General features: G+C 41.0%; 1 protein-coding gene across 1 annotated transcript in view; it reads left to right on the plus strand.

Annotated features, from left to right (window-relative positions):
- Positions 1 to 191: 191 nt before the first annotated feature.
- The window catches only part of LOC150074871 (intermembrane lipid transfer protein VPS13D-like), a gene marked incomplete at its 5' end in the record, with an annotated part of 233,196 nt that continues 218,289 nt past the window's right edge, over positions 192 to 15,098 (plus strand). Inside the window, one exon of the mRNA XM_090389446.1 lies at positions 192 to 657. Coding sequence (XP_090245572.1) covers positions 192 to 657 — 466 coding nt within the window. The remainder of the gene's footprint in view (positions 658 to 15,098) is intronic.

Below are 15,098 nucleotides of genomic sequence, written 5' to 3' on the forward strand. Positions count from 1 at the left end.
TTTTATTAAATTTGCTTTTAGATGTTTTTATATTTTTTAAGTAATGTACATTTTTATTGTTATTATTACTGAATGAGTCAATTTTCTGTTATATAATTTAAAAATTATTTTAAATTATATAACAGAATTAAAAATTATAAAAATTCTCTAAAAATAATAATAATATATTTTTCTTTTCAACCCTGTATCAGGCTGGATATTCTTCTTGAAACACCAGTTGTTGTCTTCCCTTCTGCCCCAGCCAGTGATAACATTTTTGTAGCCCATTTGGGCCGGATTACAGTGCAGAACATGTCTGGAATGCTAGAATCTTCTAACTTTTCATTCAGCACAAGCACTTCTTACTCGCCAGATACTATATTTGTGGAAGTAAGAGACATGAATTTGTACTCCCTTGATATTGAAAAAAAAATTCAAAATTTTTCGTGTGAAGAAAATATTCTCTGTCCTCCAGTAACTTCATTACCTCTGAGGGAACTGTACAACTGTGCTAAATATGGATTACCTATACTCCATAATACAGTAATTGAATTCACTTTACAGAGAATTGCGCAAACAGCTTGGAAAACATCTCATTTACCTACAGTAAGCTCCTGGTTTGCAAATGATGTTAATGATGATAGCAGTATTCAGAATGATCCATACTATTTAACGAAGGTAAGGTTTAAAATAACTGGATACAAACTATATTATGTATACGTATATAGACAAATATGTTATTATCAGTGTATTAGGTGGAGGTGCTGAACTGTCAAGTGTAATTACCATGGAAAAATTGAGAACATGTGCATGGTAAAAACAGATTACCTGAAATAAAATGAAATTAAAGTTTAACATAAAAATAATAAATGATAGTACCTAGGACTACTTCATCAAAGGGGTCGGCAGCGAAAATCGTAGAAGCCACCGCATTAAACTGGGTCTATGTATCTATTATGATGTACACGTCAAAAAGTATGCATATGTAAACATCATAGCTAACCCGACAGAGACCAAAAGGAATGATTAAAATTAAAGAATATATAAAATATATAAAAATAAAGTAAGCTAAAAAGCTAAAATAATGCCAATAGAATCCTGTTAAAAGGAAAAAATGAATGAGATCCAAAAGGAGACAAAATAAGAAAACTTACTGTTTGCATGGACAGGAAAACATAGAATAAGCAGAGTGCCATTGGAGAACAAAGAAGAAAACAGAAAGTTCACTGTATGGTGTATTTGTGTCAGTTAAAATAACTCTGAGTGGGGAAGAAAGGGGAAACAGAGATGTGGCTTATTGCGGTGGCTTCAATGTTTTTCGCTGCCAACCCTTTGAAGAAGTAGTTACAGTCCTAGGATCCACGGCTTTAGGTACTATCATTTATTATTTTTATGTTAAACTTTATTCCAGTTTATTTCAGGTAATCTGTTTTTACCATTCACCTGTTCTCAATTTTTCCATGGTAATTATACCTGACAGTTCAGCACCTCCATCTAATACACTGATAATAATATATTTGTCTATATTTCATTATGGTCGTTGGTTTTTTCTGCTATAACTAGTAGTACTTTGTATCCATAACCCATTTTAACTTTTTAATACCTTTCTTGTTTGCTAACACTTTCAGTAATTTCATTATATCTTATTTTTATCAATATTATATATATATATATATATATATATATTCCCCCCTCTATAAACACTAATGAGCCAAAACATTATGACCACCTACGATGTTGGTCCTCCCCGTGCAACCAAATTTGCTCGTACTCGGCGAGGGATGGACGCTACAAGATTTTTAAGTATGTCTTGTGGTATCTGGTACTGACACGTAACCAGCAGATCTTTTAACTCCTGTAAGGTCCGTGGTTGAGAAGCTGCAGCTCGGAGTTGCTGTTCCAACACAAACTACAGATGCCTGATGGGATTGATGTCTGGGGAATTTGAAGGGTAGGGCAATACCTGGAAGTCTTCCTCATGTTCCACGAACCAGTCTTGAACAATCCGGGCGGTGTGGCATGGCACATTATCCTGCTGAAAGACTGCACTGCCAGAGGAGAAGATCGTTACCATGAAAGGGCGTACCTGGTCAGCAATGATGTTTAGGTGTGCGTGTGTGTGTTTGGGTTGCCCGAGCAGAGCCCGGAGTTTCCTGCATTAGCCGCTTCATGTCTTTTTGTTTATAAGACTTCTTTCCTCTTTCTAACCGGCAATTTAGCAAGTGGGGGGCAGAGACACGAGGTGTCTGCCCCCCCACTCCTATGAGGAGGTGTTCCGGGTTCTACTATCATCTGGCTGAGTGTCTGTGAGAGATTCAGGGGCACTCAATTTAGGGGGAAGTAAGGAAGAGTGATAGAAAGGGGGCAAATCCAAAAGTAGGGGCCCCCCCTAAGAAGAAGTGATGAGAATTTTATTAAGGATAAAATATCTCTCACTCAGGGTGGTGAGAGAGAGATAGAGAGGAAAGTGTTGTCTTCAGTCAGGGTCAAGGTTGATAGTTATGTTTAAGTGTGTGTGTGTTTGGGTTGCCTGAGCGGAGCCTGGAATTCCCCCCATTAGCCACTTCATGTCTTCTTGTTTATAGGACTTCTTTTTTTTTTCTCCAGCTGGCAACAATGCAAGTGGGGGGCAGAGACATGAGGTCTCTGCCCCCCCCATTCCTGCCACAAGGAGGCGTGCTGGGTTCTACTGTCATCTGGCTGAGTGTCCCTGAAAGATTCAGGGGCACTCAATTTAGGGAGAAGTAAGGAAGAGTGATAGAAGGGGAAATCCAAGGGTAGGACTGCCCTAAGAAGAAGTGACGAGAGTTTTAGTAAGGATAAAATATCTCTCACTCAGATTGGTGAGAGAAAGAGGAAGGTTTGTTGTCTTCAGTCAGGTTCAAGGTTGGTAGTTATTTGTCAAATCCGGTTGTCCTCTCTCCTAATGGACTTTCTTCTCTTAAAGGCCTTAGTCACGAAGGTGTTGAATGCCTTGAAATTGTCCTTGCTTTTTGTGAGCTTTGCCTTGTCAATTGGTGCTGTGGAGGAGAGCTCCTACCGTAGATCCTGGTAACAATGACAATCGTTGAGCATATGGTCAGCAATTTCAGACTCACCGCAGTGACATTGTGGTGTCTCCTGTGAGGGGAGCTGTTGAGCAGTTTATAGATTAGGGCCCACGGGTCTGTGTTTCCTTTCGTTTGGTATATCCTTTCCCAGGCTCCTTTTTTCTGTTGTATGGTTTGATGGTAGCATCTTCTCGTCTGTGTGTACCCGTCTTGCAAGTCATTGATCCTGGGTGCTGTGTCCATTGAGTTCGTCTTGTGGCCTAGTTGGTACTCGTCGTGCTCTTTGATACTCCCTTCTTGTTTTCCTACATTGTTTTTTCAATTCAGTGAGGGTCACCGTCCACCAAGGGACGTGATACTGTTTTCTTTTTTTCAGCTTCATTGATGTTTTGCATGCTTTGATGATCTTATCTTGTAATTCCAGTATGTGTTGTTCTGTGTTCAGAGTCTGTAGGGCAGCTGCTTGTTCCTGTATTAATTCCTCCTTTAGGGAGGTATCAAATTTCTCCCAGTTTGCTGTTTCTGTTTGGAATCTGTATTGATCTGTGTGGTCTGTTCTTGTATGCCTTGTATGACAGAGAAGGTTATGGCATTGTGGTCGTTTGTTGAGATTGCCGGTTGTACATTTCAGTTTTGCACCTTCTGTCTCACAGCTGGGGTGGCCAAGGAGACATCAATGTATGAGGTACCAAGCGTTGTGACACAGGTTGGGTGGATGTCCTTGCATATTGAGTACCTGCAGTCTGTGCATGAGAATGATTTTTTCTATGATCTATCCTTTATCATCAGTTTGCAGACTGTTCCAGAGGGTCGAGTTAGTGTTGACATCAGCCAGGATAAGCATGCTTTTGTTTCTAAGCTTATTGAGTGCTACCTCCAAGTAGTCAGCATATGGTTCTATTAGATTAGGTGATTGTGAGCACTGGCAGTAGAGGGATATGACAAAGAACTGGCCAAAACTGCACTTCAGGCAGACACAAACAGCATGCATCGTGCACAGTGAGGTGATCTTGGTTACTGTGATGGTGGGATCTGCTATGACACTGGCAGCCAAGATCCATCTTCTGGCATTGCCACCATGGCCCACTATTATTAGTGGGACATTGTGTTGGCAGTTTAGTTGAAGAATTTTTAGGTTTTTTAGATTGCTTTGGTTTCCTCTTCTGTTGTTATTTTTATTAATTGGCGTGTTATTCATAATCTGTTTTTGATCTGATGAATTCAACTGCTTTGGTATATTCTGGGCATTTGGGGTTATTAAAGTGATGGTTATTATTTCCTTTCCTTTTAGTGCAACTGGGACAGCTTGGTGGTTTATCTCTATTGGGACAATCCTGCGTGCCATGTCCCTTCTTCACACAGTGGCCACATTTGCGGGATTCTTGAGCACACTGTGCTACCTGATGACCATATCCCAGGCAGTTAAAGCAATGCGGGACCACAGTGTAGTCTTTAACCGTATGGGCTGTCCAGCCAATGTAGCCCCTCTTGGCGTTTGCGAGTAGCTTTCTTCTTATTTCCCCTGTTGCTTGGAGGATCCAGTTTACATTTGTTTGATTTTCCTTGGGCTTAGTAGAAAAGCGAGGTTTAATTTGCAGCTTGACTTCCTCCTCTGTGTATCCAGGATCCTTTAGGTTTTTGTGGTACAGATCAATTTGCTCATATTTTATATCTTTATGAATGTCATACATGGCCACTGTTGGGCCAAGTTTTTTAGGGACCTCTGCTTGTAGCCCTGCCTGGTGCAGCCCCGGACATCCTTTGATCTTGTCTAACTCTTCCTTGTTAGGTGCCTCTATGACCACCCCATACGCTCTTATTTTTCTGATGGTTGTGATTTTCACGTCTCTTAGTACTGAGGCTAATTTAGTCTTAACTTCTTTTATCTCACTTGTTGCATTTCTTCCTTCCTTGGCTTTGATGATGATGACATGCTGTTTGCTTTGTCTTGGCAGGCTAATGTTAAGTATTTGCAGCATTGTGTTTCTTTTGGGCTTGTATATGTCAGTTATTTGGGCACAAGATGCCTGAGTTCGGATGTTTCCATCTTTTTGGTTTAACTTTGGCCAGTGGTTTTTTTCTCTTTTTCTTTGTCTTCCAGTGTGTTGGGCAGCTTGTTTCGGAGCTGTGTCAGAATATCTGTTCTTGCTTGCAGTTCAGTGGTCCGTGCTTTCCATCTCTCACCGTCCAGCAGCAGAAGAACTGTATTGAGAGTCTCCTGCTCAGCCCATAGTGAGAGAACACAGCTTGCAGTACCATTTGGGATAGGTTCATTTGTTGTGAGACATTTATGCAGTGCTATTTTTATGTTTTTGGTTAAATTGTGAATTTTGTTTCGGTCTGCAGTTTCATTTATGTTGACAGTATCTAGGAATATGGCATCTTGTGTGTGTGTGTAGGTTCCTGCCCGGTTTCTCTTGTTTGCAGGTCTTTTTTTTCCCGTTGTTTGGTTCTGGAATTTTCCTCTTCAGGTTCAGTTGTTGGGTCATCACATCTACTTAGTAATATTCTTGGGATTCTTTTCTGTCCATCTGTTGGAGTCATAGTTCTTGTTTCAATGTCGTCCCTTTTCTGCTCAGGGTTGGGTTGTGAGATAAATGCATCTTTTTCCTTCCGTTGGGATTGTGTTTCTGCCCATGTTGCATTCAAATCAGAATGGGCCCCTGTTCCAGTTAGGTGTGCTGTAGGGTGGATGGCATGGAGTGGGTTTTTCTCCCTTTCTTCCTCTTTCTTTTTAGGTCTCTTTGCAGTTTACTTATGTTTTTCTTTTCAATTAGGCTTGATTTGATTTTTTCTCTGTCCAGAGTCGCTTCATATATCAGTTTCTCCAACTGAGCCCATGTCCTTTGTGTTTCATTGAATATTTTCTCAGTGATAAGTGTGCAAATTTTGAGGGTTTCCTGCCAAGTAGCTCTCAAAGACTGTATAGTGTCTATAATCGATGAATCTAGTTATGTTTGGTCATATTCTTGGGTCAGATTGTCTCTTGTTTGCAGGGAGTTGTTGGGACCTTCTTCAGAGTTCTGTTTGTGGGATACCTGTTCTGACATGAGGTCTGCAAGTTTCACAGAGGGATCTTGTATTTCCGCCAGTGCTTCCTGTATGGTCTCTTTTGTGGCGACCTCAAGGACTTCTGCCAGATTCATGTCTGGGGTGTAGATCACTTCTGGTCCCTGGTCACAATTGCTTCTATTATTGTTCCTTGTTGTTCCCATTTGCTGCCTTGCAGGCTTAGGAGCCTGTAGGCAGGGGGTCTCTGTAGTGCTGGTTGTCCTCTTCCTCCGAGGCATATGTTGCATCATTACTGGTGAGTTGTTTGGTTGTATAGTCAATAATAGTCTAATGTCAGTTGTTTGGTTTTGTATTGTCACAGTTTCTAGTTAAGTTTAATACTCACCTTTCAGCTTGCTTTGTGTGTGTGTGTGTATTGAGGGTTCAAGATCAGTTATGTTTATAATGATGCTATAATGCTAAACTACAATACAATTCAGTTCAATAATTGAAGTTCAAAAGGCCGGCCGGGCTAGCCAGGTGGGTAAAGTGCCTGCCTGGCAACCCAAAGGCCTCGGGTTTGGATCACAGTAAAATGCAAAAACTTTGGGAGGTGCATTATGGCCATAGAAGCTGATGCGTCAACAACTAACAAAACAAAAGAAAAGAAAAAAAAAAAAAGAAATTCAAAAGATTAGGCAGTCCGCAGCACTAGAAGAGGGGGGGGTAGAATCCCGCAACCACCCAAAAGTGGAAGCCAGCAGGGTTTTTTTTTTTTTTTTGGGAGACATGGAAGTGTCCAATCTTAGTTCCCCTCTCCCCTCAGTACTGCTGACCGCTGGGCAGTTTAAGCTGCCATACTATAACAAGCCACAATTCTTAAGGTTACGATAAAATCATATATAGTGGGAGTCATAATTAAACATTTATCTAGAAGAGTAATGCACTATTTGTGTATATTAACACATGAGTATTGCAAGTATTCTGCATTATATGCCATTTCATGTGGTTGAACTAGGGCCATGTTTTGATATTAATATTTTCTCTTATATTGAAAATAGACTTTAAGGAAGGGTTTCCTTTAATAGAGGGATCCTTTTCCTTTAAAATTAGGTATCAGGGCCCGCATTTCAATTCATGTAAGCTCCTAAAAAATTTGCCAATTTTTGGTTAATTTCCTGGCGTTAAATTTACGATGGCGTCATGGTGATGGTTACGACCACGTCCACTGGGGGTGTAAGTATATTTCATTGCTAAAATCAAACTAAGAAGGTTAAAAATTTTATAAAAAAAAAAAAGAAATAATAACAAATAAATAAATATATATATTGTAGGGGTAACAGTTGTTATTTGGAGCATGTATCAATACCAGAATTGATTTTATCTGCATTATAACTTTAGACTTTGTCCTTAATCATTTCCGATCCAAGATGGCAGCCAATATGGCATCGCTATTGTTACCTCAAGCGTCAGATTGGGAACACGTGCGGGAGCAAGAAAAAATACATTTTGTAGTATATTTGAGGTATTAGAACAGTAAAATTTTAAGTATACAATGGTTAGAAGTTATATTAAGCCCATAAATAAGCTATTTTAACATACTAGAGGTTCACCTTCAGCAAAACTAAACACATCAATAATATTCATGTTGAAGTATAGGCAAGCATACTGTTACAATAGCACTGTATACAGGGTGATTCACTACCAGTGCGACAAACTTGCAGGGGGTGTAGGGGGCACAAAGACGAATCGGAATCACATAGCATTGCAGGGTCCGAAATGCCTTCGTCATGCGGTAGAGGATGTTGAATGGGAGGTTGCGTGAACAGGGATCCCGCTGGAAGTCAGCATTTGTGAACCGGTTCCCGAGGCAGTAGGATGGACGAGTATTCAAACGTTGAACTGGCCGACATGCACCTCGCATATGGAGCTGCGGACTGTAACGGGCGCGCCGCTCTGTGCTTGTACCAGGAACGTTTCCCGCACAGGTGTGTTCCTCATCATACGATTTTCGCACGTGTGCACAGAAGGTTACGTGAGACTGGTTGTTTCATGAGAGGTACCATGGAATCGAGAGCGAATGATGAGGATGCCAGACAATGAGGAGAATGTCCTACGTCTTGCAGAAGGCAATCTGAGTACGAGTACTCGAGCGATAGGCCAACGATTGGGTATTTCCCAATCCACTGTATGGAGGATACTGTCAACAAACCAGATGAGTTCATACCATCTGCGATGCGTCCAATCATTGGAGCCTCCGGATTATCCACTCCAGAGGACTTTTGCTACTTGGTTTCTTCAACAGAAACGGTTCGCAAATGCTGACTTCCAGCGGGATCGCTGTTCATGTGACCTCCTGTTCAACGTCCTCTACCGCATGACGAAGGCATTTCGGACCCTGCAATGCTATGTGATTCCGATTCGTCTTTGTGCCCTACACCTCCTGCAAGTTTGTCTCACTGGTAGTGAATCACCCTGTATAAGAATCACATAGGTTTACATGGTGACTTACAAAATCACTGGTATTTCTAAAATTAATGCTTCTAGAGTCCTAAAATTTCACCTGATTGTCCAGATTTTCATGCTTTCATCTAACATCTTTCTTCTGCATTAAATCCCAATATTTCTTGAAATATAAAAACTTTTCGGCAGAGCGAACTTTTCACACATCTTGACCACTGATGGTTAGGTCTGATCATCTCCACATAATGTTTAGGTAGAGTGTAGAGTGTATTTAGTGTCAAGTGGCACCATCTCCGCGTTGCTTTCATTGTAGGTGTGCCAGTTCACTGGAAAGGCCAGAGATTTAAAAGTGAGTGGATATTGTATATGTATAGTGCTATGTACCGTTGTTCTTCTGGCCATTTAGCCGCTGGACCCCATGCTGAGGCCCCGAGTGCCAAGCGTTTCTAGTGATCAGGCGATTTCTGTGCAATTAGAAAGCGATTCCTAAAGTGAAAGAGTGTTATATATATCAAGGGTTTAAAGTTAATTCTCTTCTGTAAATATATATAGTTACTGAAAAGTATCAGTGCAAAGGTTCCTAAGAAAGGAAAGTCACCTTTCTTTTATTTATATTCTAGTCCTACTAACCACTAATCTACTTCCGCTTGGTCACTAGGCGGCACCGCTCCTGCCTCATCGTGGTGGGGCCGGAAACCTGGGAGGAAAAGCTCTCACTCCCAGGGCCAAAAGGAGCAAACATGAATGACTCAAACATTACCACGAATCCCAAAGATCTGACTCCTTTGAGTCGGAAAAATGAGGACAATGTGACTATTGCAACCAAAAGGCAAAAAAAGGAAACAACATCACTTAATGCACCTACCTTTATTGTCTTTAATTCTATGACGGAACAGCCATTAGGAAAATTGTCGCCATTTGTCATCCAGAAATGTTTAGAAAGTGTGGCTGGAACACCAAAAAATGTTAAGCGACTAAAATCAGGCGACATTCTAGTCGAGACAGCAAATACCAAACATGCAGAAAGACTGCTTCAAATGAAAACATTTGGTGGGATTCCTGTAAAGGTCTCTCCCCATAATACGCTAAATACATCGAAAGGAGTAATTTCTGAGTGGGACCTTATCAGCGTCTCCGAAGAAGAAATTAAAAATGAACTTGAAATCAAGGCGTTATAGCTGTGAGAAGGATTAAAATTACAAGAGATGGGACACTTATCCCAACCAGAACTATCATACTGACGTTCAACACTCCCAAACCACCTACATCTGTGAAGGCCGGATATCTAAATTGTAACATCAGACCATACATTCCGAATCCTCTCCGCTGCTTTAATGCCAAAAGTATGGTCATTCACAAATGGCATGCCGTGGTGTAGCTATCTGTTCCAACTGCGGGTCCCAGGAGCACAGCAATCAGAACTGTTCATCCGAGAAACCGAAATGTCCAAACTGCAAGGGAGACCATTCTGCCTATTCCAAGAATTGTGAATACTGGAAAAGAGAAAAGCAGATTCAGCGGTATAAAGTGGAACATTCTGTCACGTACCAAGAAGCTAAGAGAACTATACACCCGACTATCTTAAACAGACCTTCCTACGCGCAGGTCATAACGAATCGTCGTACAATAGAAACCCAAACAGATTTTACAATTCCTCCAAAGAAATCCATCTCAGACTGGGCACGAGCACTACTTACAATATCCCAGCCAAAACATCAAGAGAAACTCACCAACACACCACTTTCCGTACCTCCCGAGATAAAACACTCAGAAGCGAAAGCCCCTCAAGGAAAACGTAATGTCATAAGTCAGAAGGCAACTGAACAAATGGAGACAGAAGCAACCAACCAAGCAGATGAATCAGTATTAGAGATTTTTGCAGAAGACGATATGGACACCGGAAAACCATATTTCCCCAAAAAGGAAAAACCAACGTGTGAAAGACTTAAAGCAGCATCTAGGAAACAGACCGAAAACCTCTCCAAAACCAAATAATGAAAACCATAATCCAGTGGAATTGTAGAGGACTTCACACTAACATAGGTCATATATATGATCTGATTACACAGTATGCACCATTATGTCTTTGCTTACAAGAAACCTACCTCAGACCTCAAGACTCTACCTTAATAAAGAACTATACAGCATATCGAAAGGACAGAGTAACAGGTGGCACAGCCCATGGTGGTGTGGCAATACTAATAAATTCTCGCATTCCTTCCCGGATTGTCCCGCTAAACACAATCCTTGAAGCGATTGCAGTACGCATAGCCACTAGATCCCTCATAACAGTAATAACAATTTATGTTCCACCAAACCAAAATTTATTACAACAGGACTTAGAAGACATTGTAAGGCAGGTACCAACCCCCTTCTGTATACTAGGCGACCTCAATGGGCATAGCCCTGTGTGGGGTAACACAACCACAGATCGGAAAGGAAAACAAATTGAAAAATGGATAGACGAGAATGATTTAATTTTGTTGAACGACGGCACACATACTTATACACATCTTCCATCAGCAAATACTACAGCTATAGACCTGTCTGTATGTTCTCCAATACTATTTCCGATACTTGATTGGTCAGTGCACAGTGATCCTCTCAGCAGTGATCACTATCCAATAATCATCACCATGGCATTAGGAACCACATGCAAGTCACGCAAAACTCCCAGATGGAAAATAAATGAAGCAGATTGGGAAACTTATAAATCATTAGCAAAACTAAATGTTGATACTATCAAGCAAAAGCCATTAGATGCAGCAGTAAAATATATAACAAATAAAATAATCCAAGCGGCTGAACACTCTATCCCAAAAACATCATCTCACTTTCCAACACATCCAAAATCATGGTGGAATGCAGAATGTGCGCAGACTAAGAAAGAATGGAACAAAACCTGGAATACTTTTCGAAGATATCCAACTTTAGAGAACCTCATATTGTTCAAGAAGGCACGGGCAAGAGCCAGATATATTAGGCGAGCCAGTAGGAAAGAATCCTGGATAAAATTTGCATCTACATTAACAAGTTCCACCCCATCTAAAACTGTCTGGAATAAAATTAACAAAATGGGTGGCAGATACCAGATTACTCCAACTCCGATCCTAAACTGGAATGGACAAGTCACTGCAGAGCCGTCAGAAATAGCCAATGCACTGGGCGAAACCTTTGCCAGAATATCAGCGACCACTTCATATACTCCCAGTTTTCAAATACACAAGGCAAGAATAGAAAGACATAAACTGAATTTTTCCACAAGAAATAATGAAGAGTACAACCTACCCTTAACATTCTATGAATTGAAACACGCTCTATCCCAGACAAAGCAAAGTGCTGTAGGACCAGACCAAATCCACTATATGATGTTAAAGCAACTCGATGATCAATCCCAAATGGCATTACTAGATGTATATAACAGAATCTTCCTAGAAAACCAATTTCCAGACAGTTGGCGTCATGCAATAATTCTTGCTTTCCCAAAACCGGGGAAAGACCTCTCTGACCCACGCAACTACCGTCCAATCGCTCTAACCAGTTGCCTGGGAAAAGTTATGGAGAAAATTATCAATGCTCGTCTAACATGGTTTCTGAACAGAAATAACCTTCTCAATCCAGCACAGCATGGTTTCAGGAAAAATCGTTCAACACTAGATTTACTGATCAAATTAGAAAACAGTGTGCGAAATGCCTTTATCCGAAAAGAGCACCACGTAATGATATGTTTTGATATAGAAAAAGCTTACGATATTGCATGGCGTTACGGAATTATTCAAAACCTATACCACCTTGGATTACGTGGACATCTTCCTAAATATATTCAAAATTTCTTACTCCACAGGTCATTTCAAGTTAGATTGCAGAATACTCTTTCGAAAGTCTTCACCCAAGAAGAGGGTGTGCCTCAGGGGTCTGTGCTTAGCACAACCCTCTTTGCTATCAAAATAAACTCCATAACTGAGCATATACCAAAACCTGTTGATACCGCTTTATACGTTGACGATTTCAGTATATCCTATCACTCTCAGAATATGCGAAGTATAGAACGACAGTTACAGGGAGCAATAAATAAAATAAGTCAATGGGCACAAACAAATGGCTTCTGGTTTTTCACACAGAAAACTGCATGTATACACTTCTGTAGGAAACGAAACCTACACCCTGATCCTGAACTTAAATTAGATGGATATATGATCCCAGTTGTACCAAACATAAGATTCTTAGGACTTCTCTTAGATAAGAAACTGACATTCCTTGAACATATTAAGCAACTAAGACATTCTTGCATCAAGAAGTTAAATCTACTCAAAGTTCTCTCCGCAACAACTTGGGGTGCAGATCGACAAACACTACTTAAACTTTATCGAGCAATAGTGCGTTCCAAGCTGGACTATGGAGCACCTGTATACAACTCCGCAAAACCAAGTGCACTGAGATGGTTAGATTCCATACACCACAGTGCACTCCGTATAGTACTTGGAGCTTTTCGCACTTCACCTGTACAAAGCCTATACGGAGAAGCCCATGAACCTTCACTACAACTTAGACGACAGAACTTATTATTACACTATGCCGTAAAGATAAAATCCATCACCGATCATCCAAATAGAGAGGTTCTGTTTTCATCGTACTTTGAAAACGTATACCAAGCCCATCCACGAATAAACCGCCCTTCCAACATCCGTCTAAAAGATTTACTGTTAAGCCGAGAGCTTAATTATGATAGCATAGCAACCACGACTACACAGATCATCCCACCGTGGATTATAATTCAACCTGCGTATGACCTGCATTTCCAATCTTGGGGGAAAACAAATCTCCCGAGAACAAACTACCAGCAACTATATGCAGCATACAAAGAAAAATATGAACATCACACTTTCATATACACAGATGGCTCAAAAACAGAAACTTGTGTAGGAGCTGCGATTCACTCTGAAGACTGTACTCTCATCCAACAACTTCCAAAAGAATGCAGCATCTTCACAGCAGAATTACAAGCCATTTTGATGGCCGTAAACAAAATTAAACATGAACAGATAGCAGACAGCATAATTTTCACTGACTCGCTTAGCTCTGTCATTGCTTTGCAGAATGTCAATACTAAAGCACACCCAGTTCTACAACAAGTGCAATATTCAGTATCAAAGCTATTGCAAAATAATCACAAGATCAGGTTCTGTTGGATTCCAGGCCACACAGGAATAATTGGGAATGAAAGAGCAGATAAAGCGGCAAGAGAAGCTGCTACCTCTTCCTATGCCTTCCGCTCAATACCATATACCGATTACAAGTCCTTAATCCACCAAAGCAGTTTAAAACAATGGCAACAACATTGGAAAGGTCAAAGTAATAACAAGCTTCGTGTAATTAAAGAAACACTCCGACCTTGGACTTCCAGTTACCGATCCAACAGACACGAAGAAGTGATCCTTGCTCGATTGCGAATTGGGCATACCCATATGACTCATTCTTACCTACTCAGAGGTGAAGACCCTCCTCAATGCCAAAACTGTCAAGTTCCACTCACTGTACATCACTTCATGGTGAACTGTCCAAGATTTACTTCAGAACGAATAAAAGCCTTTCAAATAACCACGAACGCACAAAACAACGAAACGCTCAAAATAATTTTAGATAACCGGCCAAATATTACCGACGTTTTCTTTTTCCTCAAGTTAATCGGATACTACCAAAACATATAAAAATAAATAGTGTAATATTTACGAAAAAGCTACATAATTATAAAATAAAATCTTGGCTTCCATCTGAACAACATAATAAAAAATGTCGAAATATGAAACTCTAACCTAGATTAGGCGCATTATAGCCTAAGCTGCTGTTGCACCAATAGCTCCCAAACAACAACAACAACAACAACAACCCCATGCTGAGGCCCAACGTTGTCCACACTCAGCCCCATGGAGGCAGGCCAGGTATATCAGCATTATAATTAATTACTCTGGCAGGTCCTGCCACCTAATTTAGAGTGCTAGGATTTGAAAGGCAGAAACTATTGGCAAACAGTAATTTGGACATGATTAAATTTGGACGTGTAGGGCAATCGCTTGTGTACAGATAGAGTAGGGGAGGGAGACTGAAGACTTGGGGGGGGGTGAGACAGAAATATGGAGTCAATAGGGAAGGCAACTCCAATAGGTGTCAGTGGGGCATGCCCATGCCCCACCAGAAGGAAAAATGGGGGTGGCGAGGAAGGGAGGAGACAAGAGGACGGGCACCTTCCCCCCCTGCCAGGGAAGTGGAGTGGAAAGAAAGCCAGGAAAGAGTGCCCAGCTTGGTCGCCAATTGGCTCACTGGCAGCAAATCTGCTGTTCAAGGTGGGGAAAAAGATATGGGTCCAACGAAGCATTCGGAACCAGTTCCCCGATGTCATTCATTGGCTATGTGTCCATCCAGGTAGGTTGAGGTCAGTCACATTTATGGGTTATATACACGACCAGGGTAGTCTCGTGGAGTGTCTCTTTTGCATCCCGGATGGATCTGGTCCGTTGATCCTGTTTCCATCATCAGGAAGGGTGGTCTAGTGCTGCTTATAGTCCGGTGTTGTGGAAGTTTAATGTCTGCTATAAGGCATACTGTGCCCTTAGTTCC

Source organism: Mastigoproctus giganteus, unplaced genomic scaffold (assembly GCF_048544385.1).
Source record: "Mastigoproctus giganteus isolate SK-2022 unplaced genomic scaffold, ASM4854438v1 scaffold_23, whole genome shotgun sequence".
In the NCBI taxonomy this organism is placed as follows: Eukaryota; Metazoa; Arthropoda; class Arachnida; order Uropygi; family Thelyphonidae; genus Mastigoproctus; species Mastigoproctus giganteus.